We start from the raw sequence: 24,809 nt of genomic DNA on the forward strand, positions 1-24,809 counted from the left end.
GCAAATTCTCAACAGCGACCCGTCTCCATCCCTCTCTCTCGCTCTCGCAAAACCGGCGAAGGCGACAGAATAGAACGAGTCAGGTGCACCGTGGAAGGTTCGCGAGTGTCTGCCAGTGTCTATATATGCCGGGGAGTGTCAGTCCGGCGCCAGAGTAGAGCTGCAACAAGTGGCAGAAGGTGAACGGCTCCCCACCGTAGAACAGGAGCAGGAGACCCTCGCGAACGGCACAAGGACACCGCTCGCTACCCCCCAAGGACTTTGCAGGTCAAGCCGCGCTACTATAGGGAAGGTGAGTTGACCCGGTTGACCTGACCTTTTTTCCTCGTATAGCTATTTCTGTACTCAATTGACAAGCATTCTTTTTATCATCCCCCCCTCCCCCCCCCCGATTTTTTTTCCCTTCTTCTTTTTAACTATTTTTGCACTTATTTTTTCCTTTCCTTTCGCGATGTTCTCTACACTCACTCATTTCCAACTTTCACATATACTTATAATTACTTAAACCTACTTTTTTGGACTCCTTCACACATATTTCCGTCCTTACTTAAGTCTGGGATTACACTTTCCCCCATTGTTTTATTCGCTTATATTAGCCTCGTACCGTATATCCTTTTTTGTTCCTATTGTTCTTTCTCTCATTCTTTCCTTGTTATATTGTATCCTGTCGAGTGTAATGAAAGAGGTGTCAAAGTTACGATGAGTGTGATTATAGTGACGTCGGAAATTATGTGGAAAAGTATAATGGAGATTTATAACGCTGTCTCATTGTGTATATATAAGGTATGGTTGTTCTTTGTATCCTCTCGTGGTGCAGTGGATAGCGTGCTTAGAGACACGAATCCCGCGGGCCATGGTTCGAATCCCGGCCGCCACGAGGAGCTATAACGTATGCCTCTTACGGTATTCAATCTCTCTCTCTCTCTCTCTCTTCTCATATTTCACTTTCTTCCTCATCATCATCTATTTTCCCTGATCATATCCATCGCTCCAAGCCTCCAATTGTAATTCCTCCTCTCTCTCTCTCTCTCTCATTTGCACCATATGAAACAATTACTTAATAGGTCTGGTATATATATATATTTTTTCCTCCTTTTTCGGATTTTTTCTCTGAGTTAAAAATAAAAAGAGAACGAAAAATAAGTGTAAAGCGAAATAATAACTTGAACTAGAGATGAAAAAAACTATCAGATCGAGGTTTGGTTAATTGAGTCAGTTCGCCGGAGCGGTCGTGTGCCTGCAGGGGTTGGCGGGACAGACGCGACATTAAAATTAGAACACAATGGCTGGCTGGCTGGACCCCTGACTCTCGGTTCTGTTTGGAGGGTTGCCATGGCGAGGGTGCTAGGCTGAAGGCGACCCTGCACAAACGTTCCTTCCCTTGCTGTTCCTGTTGCATAATTGACGTAGTACACCTTTCGGTCTTACGTGTACGCTTTGGGTCTAACTGATGTCGAGGGTGTGTCTGTTTCTTGTTCCTCGGTTAATTCGTAGTAATACTCCCTTGGCCGTATGAGAAAGTGGTGGGCCTAAAATACGCCTGGATAGAAAGTGAAAGTTGTTCTGTGTATCTTAGTAACGCCGCCTCTCCTCCCCTCTCCCCCAGATGGCTAAGGCAGTGGGCATCGACCTAGGCACCACCTACTCGTGCGTGGGCGTCTTCCAGCACGGCAAGGTGGAGATCATCGCCAACGACCAGGGCAACAGGACCACGCCCTCCTACGTGGCCTTCACCGACACGGAGCGGCTCATCGGGGACGCCGCCAAGAACCAGGTGGCCATGAACCCCAACAACACCGTATTCGACGCCAAGCGACTCATCGGCAGGAAGTTCGACGACACGACGGTGCAGAGCGACATGAAGCAGTGGCCCTTCACGGTGGTGTCGGAGGGCGGCAAGCCCAAGATCAGCGTCGAGTACAAGGGCGAGAACAAGAAGTTCTTCCCGGAGGAGATCTCGTCCATGGTGCTCATCAAGATGAAGGAGACGGCCGAGGCGTACCTGGGCGGCGCCGTCAAGGACGCCGTCGTCACCGTGCCCGCCTACTTCAACGACTCGCAGCGGCAGGCCACCAAGGACGCCGGCACCATCTCCGGCATGAACGTGCTCAGGATCATCAACGAGCCCACCGCCGCCGCCATCGCCTACGGCCTCGACAAAAAGGTCGGCGGTGAGCGCAACGTTCTCATCTTCGATCTGGGCGGCGGAACCTTCGACGTCTCCATCCTGACCATCGAGGACGGCATCTTCGAGGTGAAGTCCACTGCCGGCGACACTCACCTCGGCGGGGAGGACTTCGACAATAGGATGGTGAACTTCTTCGTGCAGGAGTTCAAGAGGAAGTACAAGAAGGACTTGGCGACGAACAAGCGAGCCGTCCGCCGCCTCAGGACGGCCTGTGAACGCGCCAAGAGGACCTTGTCGTCCTCCACGCAGGCCAGCATCGAGATCGACTCCCTGTTTGAAGGCATCGACTTCTACACGTCCGTCACACGCGCCCGCTTCGAGGAGCTCTGCTCCGACCTGTTCCGCGGGACGCTGGAGCCCGTGGAGAAGTCTCTGCGTGACGCCAAGATGGACAAGGCCCAGATCCACGACATCGTGCTCGTCGGCGGCTCCACGCGCATCCCCAAGATCCAGAAGCTGCTGCAGGACTTCTTCAACGGCAAGGACCTCAACAAGTCAATCAACCCCGACGAGGCGGTGGCGTACGGCGCGGCGGTGCAGGCGGCCATCCTGTGCGGCGATAAGTCCGAGGCCGTGCAGGACCTGCTACTGCTGGACGTGACGCCGCTGTCGCTGGGCATCGAGACTGCGGGCGGCGTGATGACGGCGCTCATCAAGCGGAACACCACCATCCCCACCAAGCAGACGCAGACCTTCACCACCTACTCCGACAACCAGCCCGGCGTGCTCATCCAGGTGTACGAGGGCGAGCGGGCCATGACGCGCGACAACAACCTGCTCGGAAAGTTCGAGCTGACGGGCATCCCGCCCGCGCCGCGTGGCGTGCCGCAGATCGAGGTGACCTTCGACATCGACGCCAACGGCATCCTGAATGTGTCCGCCGTGGACAAGAGCACCGGCAAGGAGAACAAGATCACCATCACTAACGACAAGGGCCGCCTCAGCAAGGAGGACATCGAGCGCATGGTCAACGAGGCGGAGAAGTACCGCGCCGAGGACGACCTACAGCGGGAGCGCGTCTCCGCCAAGAACAACCTCGAGTCGTACTGCTTCAACATGAAGTCCACGGTGGACGACGACAAGTTCAAGGACAAGATCCCCGAGAGTGACAGGACGGCCATCATCGACAAGTGCAACGATACCATCCAGTGGCTGGACTCCAACCAGCTGGCGGAGAAGGACGAGTACGAACACCGTCAGAAGGAGCTGGAGAAGGTGTGCAACCCCATCATCACCAAGATGTACGCCGCGGCCGGTGGGGCGCCTGGCGGCGGCATGCCCGGCGGCGGCATGCCCGGCGGCATGCCCGGAGGACCACAGGGCGCCGCGCCCGGCGGCGGCGGCAGCGGAGGACCCACCATCGAGGAGGTGGACTAAGGACACGACAACCACACCGCCAGGGTGAAGACCCGCCCGAAGACACGGCACACACTCAGCACGGCGCACACACACACACACACACACACACACACAACACGGCACACACTCACACTCACTCCACACAGTCACAACACCCACAATCAGACAGTAAAGAGAACATACATTTAGTTTTAAGATACCAACAAAGACGTTTATACGAGATTTTATAAAAAAAAAATAAATATATATAAATTATTACCGCAATGTTTTAATATCACGGAGAGTACGGATGACGGCTCCTCCTCCTCCTCCTCCTCCTCACCCCCACCACCAACACTTCCTCCACCTCCCTCTCCTCCTCCTCCCCCCCACCACCAACACTCCTCTTCCTTCCCCCCCCCTCTCTTCCTTATATTAACGCCATCATCATAAGGAGCATCAAAGAGAGAGAGAGAGAGAGAGAGAGAGAGAGAGAGAGAGAGAGAGAGAGAGAGAGAGAGAGAGAGAGAGAGAGAAGGGGCTGATGATGATGATGATGACCTGGTATTCAGCCCTCACCTGCCGCTGGGTCACCTGTCCCATCCCCCGCCCACCCCCTGGTCATCAATCATCGTCTTAACACGCGTCACCGACAGGACGAGTGATTAATTGCCTTGGTAGTAGTAGTAGTAGTAGTAGACATTCCTAACCGCAAAATGAGATTACAGCGTAAAGAAATTGATCATGTGTGTGTGTGTGTGTGTATGTGTGTGTGTGCGCGCGTGAGGAAGGCGTAGGTGGATGTGTGGGTGTGAGTGGGTGTGTGTGTGTGTGTGTGTGTGTGTGTGTGTGTGTTTATTTCAAGCAGACTGACGCCACCTGTTTGACGCTCTGTTAAATGAACCTCTCTCTCTCTCTCTCTCTCTCTCTCTCTAAGGCACCTTCAGAGGGTAAAACACCTTTCTGGAGGGCGTTAGAAGAATTAAGGTTAGTGGCGGTGGTGGAGGTGGTGATGGTGGTGGAGATGGTGATGGTGGTGGAGGGTGCGAAGGGGAGTTGAGGAGGAGGATGTTATAATCTATTTTCTTTGGCGTCAAGTCTGAGCTCTTAGCGGGGTGAATGTCACTTCGAAGATATATTGTTTGCTTTTACTTTCGTTCTTCTGCTTAGTACTATTTTTTTTCTGCTTTACGATTCATCTTTTTCTGTTTTAACGTTTTGTTCCTTTTCTTTCTTTTCCTCATCTCTCCTACATTCATTTTCACGTCGAAGGATATACTGTTTGCTTTTCCTGTTTTTCTTCTGCTTAGTACTCATTTTTTCTGCTTTTCTATTCATCTTTTCCTATTTTAACGTTTTGTTCCTTTACTTCCTTCTCATCTCTCCTTCTCTCTCTAATTATCCTCCTTACCTGTCCTCTTTCTCTTTCCCTATAGCGCTGGTAGGCTTTCGTGATGGGGCCTACGTATACAAGTCGGCCCCAGTCGGTTAAGTGGCGCAGGCAAATGTTTTATAGTGGCGCCATCCTGCTTGACTCACGCTGCCCCCTTGGAACTCATCTTTGCTCCTCTCTAGTGATGTTTAGTGATGCTGCATTAGAGAGATGATCTGTGATGGATGCTGTATTAGGGGGATGAGCTGTAACAAGGGATGCTGTATAAGGGAGATGAGCTGTGATGGATGTTGTATTAGGGGGATGAGCTGTAACAAGGGATGCTGTATTAGGGGGATGAGTTGTAACAAGGGATGCTGCAGGTGGTCATCAGGACAGCATGTGGGTATTCTTTGGTCATTCGGCGGGAGTGGGACTCGAACTCGGGACCTCTAGGAGCCGCCTGTATAAGTATTCGAGGTGGTGATGGTGGTGATAGTGATGATGGTGGTGGTATCTTGGCTTCGATCTCATTATCTTTACTGGCGAGGATATAATCGAAGTCTATCCCTTTCTCTCTCTACCCTCAAGTACTGCGGTTTTTGTGTTTATCGCTCTCTATATAAGTATTAATAGCCATGTGAACCCATAGCGAGGGTCACCTTGACCAACTTGGCAAAACTCAAGATTAGAAATTACGTTCCCTCTCTCTCTCTCTCTCTCTCTCTCTCTCTCTCTCTCTCTCTCTCTCTCTCTCTCTCTCTCTCTCTCTCTCTCTCTCTCGTATTTTTTTGCAATTCTAGATATATATACGGTTTCTTAGTGCAATTTCAGTCAGTTAGTCAGTCAGTCAGTCAGTCAATTCTCTCTCTCTCTCTCTCTCTCTCTCTCTCTCTCTCTCTCTCTCTCTCTCTCTCTCTCTCTCTCTCTCTCTCTCTCTACGTAGATATAGATAATCTCTTAGAAAATAAATACGACTGATAAACGATCGAGATAACAAATGACGCAGCTACTTAATCCATGGAAGATTATTGAAACTTCCGTCGAGCGATGAATGAGAAGTGAACGAAGATAATGAACTTTTTATATAGACAGTGCACAGAAGAAATAAGACAAATGGACCAGAAAAGACGAGAGGATATATTGAAAGATATATAAGGTGACGGAGGGATCGAGGGATATGGAAGGAGAGGAAGAAGGGAAAAATGAATGACTGAAGGAAGGAGAAGAAGGAAGAATGAAAGGACCAGAAAAGACGAGAGGATATATTGAAAGGTGTAGAAGGTGAAGGAAGGATGGAGGGATATGGAAGGAGAGGAAGAAGGGAAAAATGAATGACTGAAGGAAGGAGAAGAAGAAAGAATGAAAGGACCAGAAAAGACGAGAGGATATTGAAAGATGTAGAAGGGGAAGGAAGGATGGAGGGATATGGAAGGAGAGGAAGAAGGGAAAAATGAATGACTGAAGGAAGGAAGGAAGAATGAAGGAATTAAGGAAGGGAGGAAGTATATGTTGCTTGGCCCACATATATTCTTGGCTCGAGGTATGCAGGAAGACGGTCACTGAACCACATATGCACATACTTCACCAACATATGACGTGCGTGAGAAATTACCATATCCAACTCTATAGCCATTAAACACTGACATCCATTATTCTTGAACGTTATTTTGTAAAGGTTTGTTAATATAAGTATTGTTACTGTAAGTTATTGTTTTTATATAGATTATGAGTCCATCCATAATAATTATATATGATGATTTTTATTCTCGAAAACGTAAATATTCGCTTTATTCAGGAGAGAGAGAGAGAGAGAGAGAGAGAGAGAGAGAGAGAGAGAGAGAGAGAGAGAGAGAGAGAGAGAGAATAAAAGAAGAGAAAAAGAAGAGAAAAAGAAGAGAAGAAGAAGAGAAGAAGTGAAGAAGGAGTGAAGGAAAGAAGGAGAGATGAGGAGAAAATCAGACACCGTGAGCAACTGATCAGTATTGGTACCGGTACCGAGCAGACTGGTACCAATACCGAGCAGACTGGTACCAATACCGAGCAGAATGGTACCGATACCGAGAAATCTGGTACCGGTACTGGCCCCGGAGGAAGAAGAAGAGGAGGAGGAGGAGGAGGAGGTGCAGACGACCCTAGCCTCGGTTGGCACAGGTGCATAATGTCTCCCCGGCGAGGTATTTCCAGTCTGTTCCTTGCGTCAGTGAGGGCGAGAGCAGCCCCTTCCATTGGGGGGATGTGTGCCACTCCAAAGAGGGAATACTCAGAGGACTTCCTGCACAAGTGTTACCAAGACCACAAGAAGCTATGGGAGAGTGAGTGTCAACCAGCAACCAAGTCCACCATCACCCACACTAACTATTTCATAATATAGATCAACGCATTTGTGACTGGGAGGGTTTATATCAAGGGGAATCTTTGGTTCACGGTAAAGCCACAAATTTGGCCCCTCCCAGCTACCGGGTTAACGTCCACCATCAACCATCAACCATACCTCACCTGGGCCTAATATTTTTTCTTACCTGTGCTTTCTCTCTCTCTCTCTCTCTCTCTCTCTCTCTCTCTCTCTCTCTCTCTCTCTCTCTCTCTCTCTCTCTCTCTCCTTCGTTTATATCTTTATCTGTGTTCTTTTCCTTCCTTTCCATCATCATTCTCTCTCTCTCTCTCTCTCTCTCTCTCTCTCTCTCTCTCTCTCTCTCTCTCTCTCTCTCTCTCTCTCTCTCTCTCTCTCTCTCTCTCTCTCTCTTAAATTATCCACATCTCTTTGTTTTTCTTCTTAATAATCCTTACATCACTTTTCTAGAGTAGTTTAGGGCACTTTACTGATGATCTGAATTGATGCTGTGGTTTTCTTACTTCTTTATTATTATTATTATTATTATTATTGTTATTATTATTATTATTATGCTGTGCTTATTCACCTGTCATGCTTGTCACACCCTGGCAAGCACTCAGCACTTTATTATTTCTATGCTGTTTAAATTCATCTGTCATGCTTGTCACACTGGCCAACACTCAGCACTTGTGGGTTTAGAGTAGTTTTAGCACTATACTTATGCTGTGAGATGATCTGTGGTGATGCTGTGGCTACGAAGATATTTTCATTTATTTATTTTATTATTTCTATGCTGTTCAAATTCATCTGTCATGCTTGTCACACCCTGGCAAGCACTCAGCACTTTTGGTTTAGAGTAGTTTAGCATCACAGCCCTTTACTGATGCTGTGAGATGATTTGCGGTGATGCTGTGGTTGTCGAGATCAATTTTTTTTCTTTATTTTGATCATTTTATCTACTTTGTCACTCGATTGCTCAGTCAAGCATGTAACCTCTCATAATACATAGATGTGTGTTGCCAGGGAAACTATTTCAGCCTTACATAACGGATTGGACACTGTATTGGTCAGCATACTTTCCCTGGCAATGCCTATGTATATTTTTAGCCGCATCTCGTGACAGTGAGCGATCACTTTTTAATTAATGGATGTGATGTAATGCCATCCCCTGGCTTTGAATAGACATAGCTAACTTTACCCTCAGAATACACACACACCCAAGTTACTTTATCTTTAGTAACCGTACACTGCTCTAAGGGCTAATGGATTGGAGATGAGCACCACAGCCATGCACAGCTGTAGCGTTTGTACCCATCCTTACCTTACCTTTAACCGTGCACTAGACTTGGAGAGATAATTTTTTCATGGGTGTGACGTAATGGCTCGCTGGAATTTCAAATGGAGTCGTGCTAATCTGGGTCACTTACTATACTTCCCATCTCAGATTTTTTTGACAGGGCTCTGAGATACATATTCATTTTACCACTAACACACTAAATAGCTAATGACATTGCTTTTGGCTTGCTGAAATGTCAAATGGAGTTGTGCTAATCTGGGTCACTTACTATACTTCCCATCTCAGATTTTTTTGACAGAGCTCTGAGATACATATTCATTTTACCACTAACACACTAAATAGCTAATGACATTGCTTTTGGCTCGCTGAAATGTCAAATGGAGTCATGCTAATCTGGGTCACTCTATATTTCTTAGCTTATTTTTTTCACAGAGCTCTGAGGTACATATTCATTTTACCACTAACACACTAAATAGCTAACGACATTGCTTCTGGCTTGCTGAAATGTCAAATGGAGTCATGCTAATCTGGATAACTCTTCTTATTTTTCCCAGCTCATATAGTTCTCAAAGAGCTCAGATGTACATGTTTTTTTTGACCCCGTGAAATGTCAAATGGAATCTCAGTTCATATATTTTGGCCTGAAGGAGAGTTTTCATATGTACAATTATGAACTGGAAGACTATCATGTATTTTCTTTGGTAGTTTTGTATTTTTTCACCCCACATCCCATAGTTTTGCCCCTGGAGAGAGAGAGAGAGAGAGAGAGAGAGAGAGAGAGAGAGAGAGAGAGAGAGAGAGAGAGAGAGATTAGACTGGCATTAAGGAGAGTTTTCATATGTATAGAATCAGAGGAGAGTCATACAGTATCTGAGTCTCTGTTGATATTATTTCTCAGCTCAGATGTACATGTTTTCTTGACCACTAACACACCCACATACCTAATCCTATTGTTTTTCAGGTAAGAAACTCCCGGAAAATGTCAACCCACGCTCAGTCTTCGGTAACAATGAGCTCGACCTGCGCGATATCAAGGTCTACGGCTTTGACTATGATTACACCTTAGCCCATTACAAAGTTGCCGTTGAAAACCTGATCTACGACCTAGGCAAGAATGTCCTCGTCTCCAAGTATAGGGTAAGTGCCTTGTGTGTGTGTGTGTGTGTGTGTATGTGTGCCATTGATGCCTGTATTCCAAGTTCTTCCTCCCTTCCTAGGCCATTCATTCCCTTGAGATCAGTTCCAACATGCTATACAGTTTCCTCCTTAATGATTTCACACATACACATTATGGCAATTTGGCCCTTAGGATTGGCAGTAGAGCATATACCTATTCGAGTGCCCTTTCCAGTACCCCGAGGACATCAAGAATCTTCAGTACAACCGGGACTTAGCTGTACGTGGGCTTCACTATGACATCGAGAAAGGGCTGCTAATGAAGATGGACCAATTTCAGCAGCTTCAGATTGGCTCCATATACCGCGGGATGACGTGTCTGAGCCAGGAGGAGGTGCTGAGTATCTATAAGAGTCGCTCGCTGCCTCTGCATTACGTGGAGGGTCATCTCAGGGGGGTCAGTATGCGTGCACGGCTACCTCTTACGATTAATGGATAATACGTATTTCTTTAAACCGAGTGTCATGCCTTGAATACAAACAATAATGATGACCTATATATATATCTTACTTGTCTATTTATACTCTAATGTTGACCTGTTTCTTGCACTTCACTAACAGTCACTTTAGAGTAATGAGAAGTATATAGAACCTTGCACTTTTTCATGTCATTTACATCCCTGGATCTGCTTCTTCAGCTCTGTGAACTAAATAATTTTCAGACGGTAAGGAGAGTTGACACCCCATGCTGCTTGTACCTGTTAGCCTAGTGGTAGATGTGCTTGTGTGGGAGAAGCTTACTGTGATCACCAGGGGGGACTAACATGCACTAATAGAGAGATTAATAAGGGTGTATTTTTAAACGTATTGGCACCTCAGTATACGTCTGTTTGAAAGGCCTCTCGTGGAAGTTGCCCGGGTTTTTCATGGACTGTTTTGTGATGCCAGTGGTAGTTTTAACCGACTTCTGCATCTTAAATAGGGAGATCACTCATGAAAATCCGACTAATCTTCTCTGTGGCCTGTTTGAAAAGCTTCTCGTGGAAGTTGTTGGGGTTTTCATAGACTAATTTGTGACGTCAGTGATAGTTTTAACTGACTTCTGCGCCTTGAACGGGAAAATCAAAATCACTACCCATGAAAATCCGGTTAATCTTCTCTGAATTTGGCCTGTTTGAAAAGCCTCTCGGGGAAGTTGCCAGGGTTTTCATGGACTGTTTTGTGATGCCAGTGGTAGTTTTAACACGACTTCTGCACCTTGAATGGGATAATCAAAATCACCACCCATGAAAACCCGGTTAATCTTCTCTGAATGTGGCCTTGGGAAACAGTCATATGGGAGGCTGGTACATTTAAGAACCTGAGCCTAGTACCCCCACGCCATCCCATCCATCCACTGTATCCTTGTATAGAGCTGACACGAGTATGGTAAAGACTAACACTAGACTTGAATATTGCTATGAACCTTAACTAGTGTGTGTGTGTGTGTATGTGTGTGTGTGTTCTGTAGGCAAACCTTGAACACATAAAGAGTGGCAGTACTAACGCTGGAGTCAGTCTTGCATGGCTCACTCTCAAAATATGTTGGTAATAATTCGTCCTCAACACCGTGAAGGACTCGGTAATTTGCTACTAAAAGAAGTTGCTGAAAGAGATGCCATAAAAACTATTACTAAAGTCAGTCTTGTGTGGCTCACTTTCAAAATGTGTTGGTGGTAATAATTCATCCTCAACACTGTGAAGGACTTAGTAATTTGTTGCTATAAAAACTATTACTAAAGTCAGTCTTGTGTGGCTCACTTTCAAAATGTGTTGGTGGTAATAATTCGTCCTCAGCTCCGTGAAGGACTTGGTAATTTGTTGCTATAAAAACTATTACTAAAGTCGGTCTCATGTGGCTCCCTTTCCCATAGTGTTAGCCGTAATAACTCTTCCCATGCACCGCCTAGTAAATCACCCTCTAGCCGTGCAGTTTTGTCAATGTGTAAAGTAGTTTGGAAATGTCTTGAATATATTACTGGTTCCTTGATTTGTAGTCTTTCTTTATTATTATTTTCACTATTGTTGTTAATATTTGGATTCCTGAATGCCTTAGATGTTCATAAATGCATCATGAATACATATCTATCTAACATCTTATGCTGTATATATAATCTGTTTAACATCATATCCCATGTAGACTTTTAATACCAAGTTAATTCCTCACAGGGTTACACTATGGTAAGCATCTAAACTTTTTCCTCTTGCATTGCTCTCACATTCTTCTAACATCACTGATACCATAACAGAGATGAACCCTTTGGGACTTGAGTATCTGTCCGGCATATGACCACAGATGTTGCGCCGACTAAACAAAACTTTCCAAAAAAAAACGAGTATCTGTCTTTTCAAATTCACTAACACAAATGATATCATACCTAGCAGAGAGAATTGCTGGGAAGACCTTGTGGAATTGGGTATCTTTTCTTCACACATATCGTAACTAACAAAGAATTACTAAAAACCTTGTGGACTTGGGTATCTTTCCTTTGCTGTATGTGTGTGTGTGTGTGAGTGTGTGTATTAACTTCCTCTAAAATATTCTGCCAGCTTGAAGCACAGTTATAGGTTCTAGTTGTAGCCACCTAACATGATCCTAGACCTGACCTAAGTATTGTCACCTCCCTCACCCTCCACCCAGAACAGTAACCCACGCTGATCCTTCGTAGGTTTTAGGTCATTCAAGTGATGGCAAAATTCCTAGTGTAAGAGTTAACCAGACTCTTCGCTCTTTCATCCCTACTCAGACTAATAACCAATGCTAAAGTTTCTAATCTTCCTTCATCATCTTAGGTTTTAGGGCATTCAAGTGATGGTGGATTTCCTAGTGCAAGAATTAACCAGAATCATCGCTCTTTCATCCCTACTCAGAATAATAACCCATGCTAATTTAATATCCTTCATCATCTTGGGTTGTTGATGACAGATTTCCTAGTGCAAAAATTAACCAGAATCATCGCTCTTTCATCCCTACTCAGAATAATAACCCATGCTAATTTAATATCCTTCATCATCTTAGGTTGTTGATGGCAGATTTCCTAGTGCAAGAATTAACCAAAATCTTCACTCTTTTATCCCATTCACTGGTGGAGTCAGAAGCAGTTTGCCTTCCTTCCACTGTTATTTCCTTTCATTCTATGGCTGATATTCTTACGAGGGAAGCGTCAGGGGGCCTCTGAAACTAACTGGGTCATATTTCCTTTGATAACTCTGCCTGTGTTGATGGGGCAGTGTATAGTGTGGCCATTTCTAAACTCATCACATTCCTTGGTCAGTCTCCTTCCCTCATGAGCATGGAGTTAATCCCGAGTGTCCCGTTTCAGGACACCAAGATGGCCCACCTGGCTGACCTCTTCTCCCTGCCTGAGATGTGTCTGCTGAGTCAGGTCGCGCAGTACTTCATGGATAACAACCTCGCCTACCACTCCGTCCCTCTCTTCAATGACGTCAAGGTATGGATGTGTGCTATTGTTTATATTTCAAGCTCTTCCTTCCTTCCTTGGTCATTTATTTCCTTGATGTCAGTTCGAATATAGTAGCCAGTCCATCCCTCTGTCCTCTCGTGAACCAGTGATGTCTGTGTTCCAAGCTCTTCCTTCTTAGGCCATTCATTCCCTTGAGATCAGTTCTAGCGTAGTATACAGTTTCCTCTAGTCTCTCTTCAATGGTGTAAAGTTTAGCATATCTTCTGCCTCTCTGTGTGCCATTGATGCCTATATTCCAAGCTCTTCCTTCCGAGGGCATTCGTACCCTTAAGATCAGTTCCAACACAGTATCCAGAAGTATCAGTCAGCCAACCAGGTCTTGTTCTGTTCCCTACAACCTTTCACTTAGTAATAATCGTATGGCATTCACGAACCCAGAAAAATATAGTTGGAAGAGGAGTATGTGTCAATATCTAGACCCTTTCCTGTGTCTGGTGTGACGAGACAGGCAGTGATAATGATAGCTCGTATAATGTAAGGTGCTGTTTCCCTTTTTATCCAGTGGGCATTCATTCATCCTTTCCTGTGGCTGGTGTGACGAGACAGGCAATGATGGATGGTATTAAGTAAGCTACTGTTTCCCTTGTCATCCAGTGGGCATTCATTCATCCTTTGCCTTCTTCCTTTGCTGTGGTTAACGAGACAGACTATGATGTAATGATAGTCGTGGTAATACTGGTTCCATTTCCCCCCCTCTTCCTCCTCCTTGTGTGCTCGGCGCCATATGACCCAGCAGTTGCGACGCCAAGATGAACGCTCAAATAATCAATCCTCCTCCTCCTTGACCAGGCCGCCATCAGCTCCATCCACCCCGAGATGCACCGGATTGTGGCGCGGAACATCGGCGACTACCTGATCAAGGACCCGCACCTCATCACCTTCTTTGAGCGGCTGAAGCAGAATAAAAAGGAGCTCTTCATCATCACCAACAGCCCCTTCTCCTTTGTGTATGTAAGACTGATTCCTAGTGCAAGAACAAACCAGGATATTCACTCTTTCATAATTTTTTTCACTGGTAGAGTCTGAAACAGTCATACCTCATACCTCATCTCTTTGTTGTGTATAAGGAAACACTGAGAGGAAACTTTCTTTTCTCCTCACCAGAAATCTTATAATGGCACACTTATTAGGGGAGGACCATTTAATAAATAACATTCCAATTATTTTTTGTCATTTATAGAGACATTGAGAGGAGATTTTATTCTCTCATTCTCTCCCCATTGCTTGTTTTTGTCATGTATAGAGAGACACTGCAAGGAGCTTTATTCCCTCATTCCCTCCCCAGTAATGTTGGCATGACGTACCTTCTGGGCGAGGACTGGCGGAACTACTTCGATGTGGTGATCGCCAGCGCCAAGAAGCCGGCTTTCTTCACGGACTGCATGCGGCCCTTCCGGCAGTTGAATGAGGAGATCCTGGTGCAGACGTGGGGCCCCGTCACCAGCCTGGAGAAGGGGAAAGTCTACCTGGAGGTGTGGGCTGAATGGGGCTTTCTTATGTCAGTCAAATCAGTCCAACTTTTGCTCTGATGTGAGGGGTTCTCTGTTGGTCAAATCAGGCTAACTTTGATATATGGGGCTTTCTTCTGTGGGTCAAATCAGTCCAGCTTGTATGATGAAGTATAATAAGGAGCTCAGACAAGGGCATCAAGCAAAGAAGAAGAAAAAGAAGAAGAAATAGCTCAAATCCTTCTATTTTCTCCCTCAGGGCAACTTGAAGCAGCTGCAGGAGATGAAGGGTTGGCACGGGCAGGAGCTTCTGTACTTCGGTGACCACCCGTACAGTGACCTGGCTGACGTGTCCCTCAACCACAGCTGGCGGACGGGAGCAATCATCTGGGAGCTAGACGTGAGTGAGGGGGGGGACTAGCGGGATGATTCTTAATATACCACTCTTGCTTACCTCTGTCACACTAGCCCTAATGACGTAACAGGTGGTGGGTGTTGACTCTTGCTTTAACCTTCACCTTTCCAGTATGAGTTTCAGTGCCTCAAAAGATGAAAAATAAAAAAAGACAGTGTAATAAGAGGAGTAAAAAAGGGAGGGATTAAAAAACAATCCCTAATGACGTAACAGGCAGTGGGTGTTGATTCTCTAAACGCCACCTTTCCAGTATGAGATCCAGTGCCTCAATTCGCTGGAGTACAAGAAGACGAGCGGGTGGCTGGTGGTGCTGCAGTCGCTGATCGAGAGCTGCCAGGACTTCGAGGATGAGACGTCGCGCCAGATCGTCAAGGGATGGGTGGAGGAGAGAGACCAGCTGAGGTGAGGACGCTGTGAGAATTGAGTATATGTGAATTTTTCTTTTCTTTCTTATGCCTCTATCCCAGTGTTCCATCTTGGCCACTTCTTTTTGTTCTTATCAATGACCTCTGTTCCAATGCACCCTAGACTAACCAAGCGCGTCCCCCCACAGACAGAAGACCAAGGCCATGTTCAACGCACACTTTGGCAGCGTCTTCCGCACCCACAACAACCCCACGTACTTCTCACGGCGGCTGTTCCGTTTCGCCGACATCTACACGTCACGCCTCTCCAACCTCAACGACTACTCTGTCAACCACACGTTCTATCCCCGGCGAGGCGTTCTCCCGCACGAATACAAGTCCCTCTTCGTCTGAGCGGCTTTACGGCCTCGCGTCATGGATCTCAACGCTCTCACACCAAGCTTAAGTATTATCCAAGGGGGTGGAAGCTCCCCTCGAATTTTGTAGTGAGTGAGGGAGTGCTGTGTCTTGCGGAGCTCTCATGAGGTGCTCCCCAGATTTTATTTTTATATGTGTTGTTGTGAATGAGATCAGGAGGGAGGGAGGGATGGATAGGAGGGGGTTGACATGCCTGGTTATCATCCCCATGTGCCATAGTGGGTTAGTTTGATGCTGCAATAAGTCCTGTTTTGTGTGTTGTTGTATATGAGATCAGGAGGGAGGGAAGGAAGGGTAAAATGGGGGTTTACTTGCCTGGTTATGGTCCCCTGTGCTACGTCCATCCATGTGCCAGAGTGGGTTAGTTTGACGCTGCAATAAGTCCTGTATTATATGGGTTGTTGTATATGAGATCAGAAGGGAGGGAAGGAAGGGTAAGATGGGGGTTATATAGCTCTTAATCGTCCCCTTTGCTACGTCCATCCATGTTCCAGAGAGGGTTAGTTTGACGCTGCAATAAGTTGTTTTATATGTGTTATTGTATATGAGATCTTGAAGAAGGGAAGGATGTCTTAGATGGGTTTTATAGGCCTGATTATAATCCATCCTTTGGTGGCAGGGAGGTTGATATCGACTCTGCAATAAGCTCTTGTTTTAGTCTGAGTTGACATGTATTGGGGCAGAGTCTAGCTTTAAACTGTGGTGTGTTAAGCCTCATTCTCCTCTCCTCATTAAGTGTAGCCAAGTGCCAGAGGAAGACTGATTCTGACACTATAATATGCTCTTGTGATAATCTTACCATGAGTCAATGCAAGGAAAAATTGGTCATGTGCTGTGGTAGAAAGTCAGATTTTTAATGTCATTCTATGCCCATCAGCATGACAATAATTCTCTCATCAGTGTCTTATGTAGAGTAATGTAAAGCAATAATAGGGAACTGTGAGGACAATTTTAAAGGTATATAATTGGCTGTGTGGCAAGGCAAGTGTGGTATGCAGGGGCAGGGGGTTGGTATGTGTCGTGGTGCCTCTTAATATACCCCAGTGATCGTCAAACGTCTGTCGTGCCCGGTGTCACAAAAATCCAGGACTATTTCTTGAAGGCGTCCACAATCCTTCCTTGGTGGCTCAGTGGCAAGGGAAGTGTGGCAAGGAGGAGTAGAGGGTTGTGTCTTGCTGTCCCTTCTTACACCAGCGATCAAACATCTGTCATCCCTGGTGTCACAAAAAGCCAGGGGTATTTTTTAAAGGTATCTGTAGTTCTTCCCTTGTGGCAGGTTAGGGCAGGGGGCTGTTATGTGTCTTGCCATCCCTTGTAACACCAGCGATCAAACGTCTGTCATCCCTGGTGTCACAAAAAGCCTTGGGTATTGTTTAAACGTATCTGCAGTTCTTCCCTTGTGGCAGGTTAGGGCAGGGGACTGTTATATGTGTCTCAGCAGCCCTTCTAACACTTCAAAAATCACCAAGTGTCTCAGTATTGAAAGCCAAGAATATTGTCTGAAATCATACTTACCTGTGAATTGGGTTGTGAGCCAAGCACTTATGTTATCTTAAGTCTCCTAGAGCACATGGTAATGGATTTGTGTTTGTTTTATAATGCATTTGTTTGTGTTTTTATGACTGTATGTAACTGCGTAGTGTATGTTTTGACGTGTTGCATAATTTATTGATATTTACGAGTCGTATCTACGTTGGTCTCGTTGGTAATCGTTCAGAGGGTTTATGAGGAGTGGCGTGGATGCGAGTGCTTGTGTGTGAGTGGGTATGTTGCACACTCATTGGCCATGTTTAACTGAAGTCTACAACAGTTTGGAGTCTAAGTTTATTACGTAAATCAATACAAATCATTGAATATACGAGGCGTGTGATGGTAGAGAGGCTTACACGCTTCATAATGTAATAGTAAGTAAGTCCCTCTTTCACTACAAGCCTCATATGAATGCTGATACTTAGGATAAAGTCTACAACAGCTAATATAGGAGTTGTTGAGCGTGTGTAGTTATGCGGATCTGACGACAGCGAACGTTTGGTGTCGCCCAAAATAATGACTTACCCAATCGAAATGTTAAACTCGAGACAGTAAGATGTTTTAACTAGAGTCCCGTCCTGGTGCGGTGCTGTGTTCGAGTGTGTGTGTGTGTGTGTGTGTTTGTGTTTTATTTATTTATTTTCACAGCAAGGGAGGCAGGTCTAGGGCAGAAAACGAAAAGAGCAACAAAAAAGCCTGCTAGACGCTGCTATATATATGTATGTGTGTGTGTGTGTCAGGCATTCGTTTATACACCTAACGATTTTGTACAGAGGCGTAAAGGCAGGCAGCTGAGTTATTTTGATAGCTGCTAGATGTTACATTATTCTTTGCTCTCCTCATATTTTAAAACCCTCGCTCCCCTTAGTTGCTGGAGGAGTTTAGTGCGTTGCTTTAACCTTTTGTTGGTAGTTTGTAGCTTTTGGGTTTTGCCGCATAGAGCCAGTTTTTTTTATTTATTTAGAAGGTTCATGTTGAGTGATAGAGGCTTTAGGGTTCATCTCAGCATCCAGTAGTGTTCTGATGCCATGCTGTTGATGCTGTGTAAAACTATCTCCTGGTCAGTCAATAGCTCAGGATTCTACAGTAGTGAGATCAGCATTAACAGCAGAATCCAGTAGTGTTGTGATGCCATGCTGTTGATGCTGTGTAAAACTATCTCTTGGTCAGTCAGTAGCTCAGGATTCTACAGTAGTGAGATCAGCATTCAAGAGCAGAATCCAGTAATGTTTTGATGCCATGCTGTTGATGCCGAGTCTAAAGCTGCTTTTATCTCCTGCTCGGTCCATGATGCATAAGTTTTGTTTGGTACAGTCGATCCTGCCAGTGAATTTATGTAGCTCAGGATTCTACAGTAGTGAGATCAGTATTAAGAGGAGAATCCAATGTTGTTATATGCTGCTGATGCTGAGTTTGCTGTGAGCCATTGCCAGTCTACGATTCAGAAATGCTTAGTTAGTCTTCACTCAGCACTTTCAGCACTAACATCAGCACTCTCGTCAGCTTGCAGAGTTTGATATTGCTGAGTCTACCAAGACATAACCCAGTCCACGATTCATCCATTGTGTTCAGTAAGGGTCTCCGCCTTCGAGGACTTTCTCATAACCAGTGAAACGCATTTTTAAGCATGTCTTTGTAAATATACTTCTCTGTCTGTCTCTCAGTCGATCCATGATTCATAACTTATCGTGTTCAGTGCCGTTGATCTGCACAGAGTTTCTCCTTCGCCAGGGAAATGCATGTTAGGTTTTATTCTGTTTAACTGTCACTGTACATATTTTAATAATTATTTTCTTTTCTCACCAACAACACCAACAACATTCATTATCTTAAGGATGGAGTGATTTATATTATATCTTGAGTTGGTGGAGTGACAGACGGAGGTGCTGGAGTCTGTGTGTGTGTGTGTGCGTGCCAAGAGGTATTTTGTAGCATTATTGTGTAAGGTAACATGACACTGAGGATGGAGTGTTGCCAAGAGGTTGATGTTGGAGAGGAAGATCAGAGTAATGTTTTAGGGTATAGTGAAGGTAACATGACATTCAGGGCAGAGTCTTGCTAAGAATTTGATGACCCCCCAGTTTGGGAACCGCTGAGCTAGATGGTGTTGAAGACTTGAAATGAGAGGAATTAGACAAATATACAGAACTAAAGATGTCATCCTAATCTATACAGAACTAATTATGTGAGAAGAAAAGTGTGAAAAGTGTTGTCATATCAAATTTGGGCAGGTAATTATATAGTTATGATGAAACACATAATGAGGGAAGGAGCAGGAAGGTTGTGTTACTGTTCCAAGGTGTAATTATGAAAGAACAAGTGAAGAAAGAAAAGACTTAAATGAACGAGTCTTTCATTCTCCCCAAAAGTGTTCAACTCCTTTTATACATGTAGCTTGATGGTATATTGTTGCAAGGGTTCCAATCCTCTTTCTCTTCAGTTCTTTGCTCATTGATCCTCTTCCAGTCATCTCATCCTCTCACTCTCCAACACTTGACAGAACAGGAAGTAAGGTAAGTCTGCCCTTCTATTCCCAGCGAGGCAACTGACATACCCATCCCTCCCTCCTGACCTGACCTCATCCTGCACAGGGCTTGAGATGATGCCTGTACATGGTCTCAAGCCTTGGGGGAGAGGAGTCATGTCAGGAGGGGATGATGAGGGCGGGCAGTTGCCTCGCTGGTGGTGGTTCCTCTGGGCAGTCTTACTCTCCTGTCACTTGGTTGGGTCTCATTGGGTCTTCCTCTGCTGTCCTGTCACTTGGGTCTTGTTGGGTCTTCCTCTCTCCTGTCACTTGGTTGGGTCTTTCTCTGCTGTCCTGTCTGCCTCAGCCAAGCCCGGGACGTCATCTGTAAAGTGCTGTGGATTAGTTTGGTACCATAAAGAAAAGCTTATACTATACAATAAATCATAATTCTCACTCTATATACTTGTGAACCCTGTAAATACACCCTACATTAGCTTGATTCTATACAGTAAATCTAAATTCCATGTATATATACTTGTGAAAATGTCAATGGGATAAGAACATGGACTAAGGTTTACTATATATTGAAGCTGAATCAAACTAAGCATATAAATGAAGCTTAGATAAAAATGCTCAGATGGATGTGTGCTTAAATTTCTCTCTATACAAACTTGAGAAAATGTCAGAGGGATAAGAACATAGACTAGAGGTAACTATATACTGAAGCTCAATCTAACTAACCATATAAATGAAGTGTCAATCAAGATAAAAATGCTCAGATGGATGTGTGCTTAAATTTCTCTCAATACAAACTTGTGAAAATGTCAGAGGGATAAGAACATAGACTAGAGGTTACATATATACTGAAGCTCAATCTAACTAAGCATATAAGTTGGGTGGCAATCAAGATAAAAATGCTTAATTAACAAAAAACAGCAATGCAAGAATACTAACACTGGGGCACATGCACTAATCTCTCCCGTACCCTAAAGAGAATGAAGGGAGACTAAATCAAACAAGAGTCCACCGAGAAGCTACAGGGATATAGGAAGAAAGGAAAGGAATGTTATGAATGATTGAATACAACAAAGAATAAAGGACTGAGAGGGAATAAATACTGAAACGTAATGAATGAATGAAGGAAGGAAGAAAATACAGAAATGAAAGGTGAAGTGCAGTGAATAAGTGAATTAATTTTGAAAGTATACACAGAAACTCACATCCCAGGAAAGCTTCAAGTGTGAGGCGGAAATGTGTGACACTAGACAGGCAGAGAGTGAAGTCAGTCAGTCCATCCCTGTGTCTTCCTGGGTCTGTGCAGGTCACGTGGTGGTCTGCTGAGGCTTGGAGATGTGTGACAGGGGATGTAGGGAGCCAGTCAGCCAGCCGTCCCTCCCTCCCGGCACACCTGAGAAGAGAAGGAACACATTTATGAACACAGAGAGAGAGAGAGAGAGAGAGAGAGAGAGAGAGAGAGAGAGAGAGAGAGAGAGAGACCTGATTATAGTACATGAACTTACGAATGACTTAAGAGGAATGACACACACACACACATACATACACACACTTGATAACACTGGACGAAGAAGAAGAAGAAGAGAGAGAGAGAGAGAGACCAAATTACAGTACATAAACTCAGATTACTTAGAAGAAAAACTATGAAGACTAGAAACAAAGGGAGAGAGAGAGAGAGGCAGCAGAAAATATAGAGATTGGAAGATAAGAAAACTGAGAGAGAGAGAGAGAGAGAGAGAGAGAGAGAGAGAGAGAGAGAGAGAGAGAGAGAGAGAGAGAGAGCAGAAAACACTCCCCAGCATCCATGGTCAAAAAATATTCAACTGCCTCACGAAAGAAGTAAATTAAGTCTCGCCCTGCAGCTGTCCCCTAACTCCTGCCTCCCCTTCTCCCTCTTCACCCTCAGTTTTCTCCTCTATATGGCATCCCAGCGGCCTTTTCACCCCTTCTACGCCTTCTTCGGGTTCTTATACTAAAGTAGACGAGAGCTGAGCCTTGCCGGGTGTGTAATAGCGGAGGAAAAGGGAATTAAGTCTTTTACAATACAGCTGCCCCTTACCTCCTCCTCCTCCTTCCTCTTCACCCTCATTTTCCTCCTCTATGTGGCACTCCAGCGGGCTTTTCACGCCTTCTACGCCTTCTTCAGGGTCTTATACTGTAGTGGGAGGCAGCATGGCGTCACCGAGGGTATAATTCACGAGAATATAAGGAAAATCAAGACCTCTCTATTGACAGTTGTGACCGGGCGAGGTAGAACAGCTGAGATGCCGCCATTTTTAAAGAGCCAGAGGTAAACAGTACACCTGAGGAGGCGCCATTTTTAAAGGGCCTGTATGGGTGAATCGGTGCCATTTTCAAAAAGGTGTGCGTGGAAAGGCCTTGATTTTGCCCGTTTTTCTAGTGCAAGACAACCGCGGCAAGGCTCAGCTATCCCGTACTGTAGCATAAGACCCCGAAGAAGGCGTTGAAGGCGTGGAAAGACCGCATATAAGAGAAAACTGAGGCTGTAGATAAGGTGCGTGACGGTTACATTGGAAAAGACTTATCATAATTCCTTTTTCCTCGTGAACTACGCCCCAGGCAAGGCTCAGCTCACCCGTACTATAGTATAAGAACCCGAAGAAGGCGTTGAAGGTGTGAAAAGACCGCGGGAGTGTCACATACAGGAGAAAACGGAGGATAAAGATGACATGTGACGTGTGTATTGGAAAAGTCTTATTATAATTCCTTTTTCCTCTGCTATTACACTACCGGCAAGGCTCAGCTCTCACTCGCTATAGTATAAGAACCTGTAGAAGGTGTTGAAGGCGTGGACAGACCGCGGAAATGCCACATATAAGAGAGCACTGAGGGTGAAGATGAGCTGGGTAACGGTTACATTGGAAAAGACTTATCATAATTCCTTTTTCCTCGTGAACTACACTCACGGGAAAGCTCAGCTCACCCGTACTACAGTATAAGAACCCGAAGAAGGCGTTGAAGGCGTGGAAAGACCGCTGGAGCGCCACATATAAGAGAAAACTGAGGGTAAAGAGGAGATATGTCACGTGTGTATTGAAAAAGTCCTATTATAATCACTTTTTCCTCGTGAACTACATCCCCGGGAAGGCTTAGCTCTCCCGTACTGTGATATAAGAACCCGAAGAAGGCGTTGAAGGCGTGGAAAGACCGCTGGAGTGCCACATATAAGAGAAAACTGAGGATAAAGAGGAGATATGTCACGTGTGTATTGAAAAAGTCTTATTATAATCACTTTTTCCTCGTGAACTACATCCCCGGGAAGGCATAGCTCTCCCGTACTGTGATATAAGAACCCGAAGAAGGCGTTGAAGGCGTGGAAAGACCGCTGGATTGCCACATACGAGAGGCAGGACCGGAAGGAGGAGTGGAAGGTAGGTGAGACTTATAATTTCTTTTTCTCGTAAACTGCAGACGTGTTGGAAGTCGCTGTTAATTAAGAAGTAGCAGATTGGTTGTCATGGTAACGGTATTTGTGGTGTGTGTGTGTGTGTGTGTGTGTGTGTTTTGTTTGTCACACGAGCACACACACTCATACACACAAACACACACACACATACACACATATCCACGCCCCACACCCTCCCTCCCTTCCTCCCACCCTCCCTTTCTCTCCCTCCCTCTCTCTCCCTCTCTCTCTCTAAATCGAAGTAAATCTCATAAAATTACCCAAATCTGATGACGCGGTGACCGATGAGGCAGGAGGAGGAGGAGGAGGAGGAGGAGGAGGAAGGGAGGGAGGGAGAGAACAATGGGAGTGAGAGAGGAAGGGAGAGAGAGAGAGAGGGAGAGAGAGTTAATATCCCGCCAATATATTTAATCAGGCTTTAGTACAGAAAGTAAATGTGTTTGCTTCTGAGTAAAGGAAGGGAGGGAGAGGGTGAGGAAAGGAGGGAGAGACGAGAGGAAGAGGAAGGGAGGAAAGAGTAGAGAAGGAAAGTGATGAGAGAGAAAAAAAAGGAATGGGCAGGAAGGAGAAGAAAGAGGAAGGGAGGGAGGGAGAGAGAGAGAGAGGGAGAGATGAGAGGAAGAGGAAGGGAGGAAAGAGTAGAGAAGGAGAGAGAGAGAGAGAGAGAGAGAGAGAGAGAGAGAGAGAGAGAGAGAGAGAGAGAGAGAGAGAGAGAGAGAGAGAGAGAGAGAGAGAAAAGAGAGAAGAGAGAGAGAGAGAGAGAGAGAGAGAGAGAGAGAGAGAGAGAGAGAGAGAGAGAAAACAGGATAATGGGGTGGGGGGGAGGTAAAGGGGCCACTAAGCTATTTAAAAGGGTGACGGAATTACATTTGTCTGACTTAAGTTAACATTAAAAAAAAAAATTCGACTGACAGGTGTTTAAATGGGTCTCTCTCTCTCTCTCTCTCCTATCAGATAAAGGCGACACGCGCTCTCTCTCTCTCTAAAACCACTATATATACTCTCTCTCTCTCTCTCTCTCTCTCATCTCCTCCCTTTCCTTTCCTCTCCCTCTCTTTTCTCTCTCCCTTTCCCTCTTTCTCTCCCTTCCTAGGCCCAGAGGGAGGGAGGAAAGTGTCACAACAGAGGGAGAGAGGGAGGGAGAGAGAGAGAGAGAGAGAGGGAGAGAATAGCCACAAGCGAGCTCATGAAAAGTTAATAAAGCAACTAATGAAATCACGGGCAATGGGGTGTGTGTGTGTGTGTGTGTGTGTGTGTGTGTGTAATCGGTTTGTATATGCGCAATCACCAGTGTTTATCTGTGTCCTCCTCCTCCTCCTCCTCCTCTTCCTCTTCCTCTCCTTCCTCTTCTTCTTCTTCCTGTCAATCTTCCTCTCAAATATGTCTTCAGATCTTCCTTCCTTCCTTCCTTCCTTCCTTCGTCTCTATTCTTGCTTCTTCCTCCTCCTCCTCCTCCTCCTCTTCCTCCTCTTCCTCTTCCTCTTCTTCTTCTTCTTCTTCCTGTCAATCTTCCTCTCAAATATGTCTTTAGATCTTTCTTCCTTACTTCCTCGTCT

The 24,809-nt window shown here is 45.4% G+C and overlaps 2 protein-coding genes and 1 long non-coding RNA gene across 11 annotated transcripts in view; 2 read left to right on the forward strand and 1 right to left on the reverse strand.

Moving 5' to 3' along the window:
- The first annotated feature begins 61 nt into the window (after positions 1–61).
- On the forward strand, positions 62–3,806 carry LOC126980577 (heat shock 70 kDa protein cognate 4). The gene is made up of 2 exons (XM_050830654.1): positions 62–292; positions 1,607–3,806. The coding sequence occupies exon 2, from the start codon at positions 1,607–1,609 to the stop codon at positions 3,563–3,565; it is 1,959 nt and encodes a 652-aa protein (XP_050686611.1). The 5' UTR covers positions 62–292; the 3' UTR covers positions 3,566–3,806.
- Positions 3,807–6,991: 3,185 nt separating this feature from the next.
- Positions 6,992–19,689, forward strand: LOC126980578 (5'-nucleotidase domain-containing protein 3-like). 4 transcript variants are annotated; one of them, XR_007733378.1, is made up of 12 exons: positions 6,992–7,213; positions 9,492–9,667; positions 9,882–10,103; positions 10,344–10,370; positions 11,854–11,865; positions 13,008–13,136; positions 13,959–14,116; positions 14,455–14,641; positions 14,877–15,017; positions 15,283–15,434; positions 15,586–17,090; positions 17,221–19,689. XR_007733378.1 is itself a non-coding variant. In XM_050830655.1 (11 exons), exons 1-11 carry the CDS (start codon positions 7,060–7,062, stop codon positions 15,788–15,790), a joined length of 1,563 nt encoding a protein of 520 aa, XP_050686612.1. In that variant the 5' UTR covers positions 6,992–7,059; the 3' UTR covers positions 15,791–19,689. The 4 variants fall into 4 exon arrangements, 3 of the variants coding, with proteins under 3 accessions (XP_050686612.1, XP_050686613.1, XP_050686614.1); XM_050830655.1 differs by having other exon boundaries at positions 15,586–19,689; XM_050830656.1 differs by lacking the exon at positions 11,854–11,865 and having other exon boundaries at positions 15,586–19,689.
- The window catches only part of LOC126980580 (uncharacterized), a 62,337-nt gene continuing 57,213 nt past the window's right edge, over positions 19,686–24,809 (reverse strand). For all 6 annotated transcript variants that reach the window (XR_007733382.1, XR_007733379.1, XR_007733384.1 and 3 more), the window contains 2 exons: positions 21,032–21,219; positions 19,686–20,193 (listed from right to left, as the gene is read on the reverse strand). This is a non-coding gene — a long non-coding RNA (uncharacterized LOC126980580). The remainder of the gene's footprint in view (positions 20,194–21,031; positions 21,220–24,809) is intronic.

The sequence above is a fragment of the Eriocheir sinensis genome, chromosome 44, assembly GCF_024679095.1.
Source record: "Eriocheir sinensis breed Jianghai 21 chromosome 44, ASM2467909v1, whole genome shotgun sequence".
In the NCBI taxonomy this organism is placed as follows: domain Eukaryota; kingdom Metazoa; phylum Arthropoda; class Malacostraca; order Decapoda; family Varunidae; genus Eriocheir; species Eriocheir sinensis.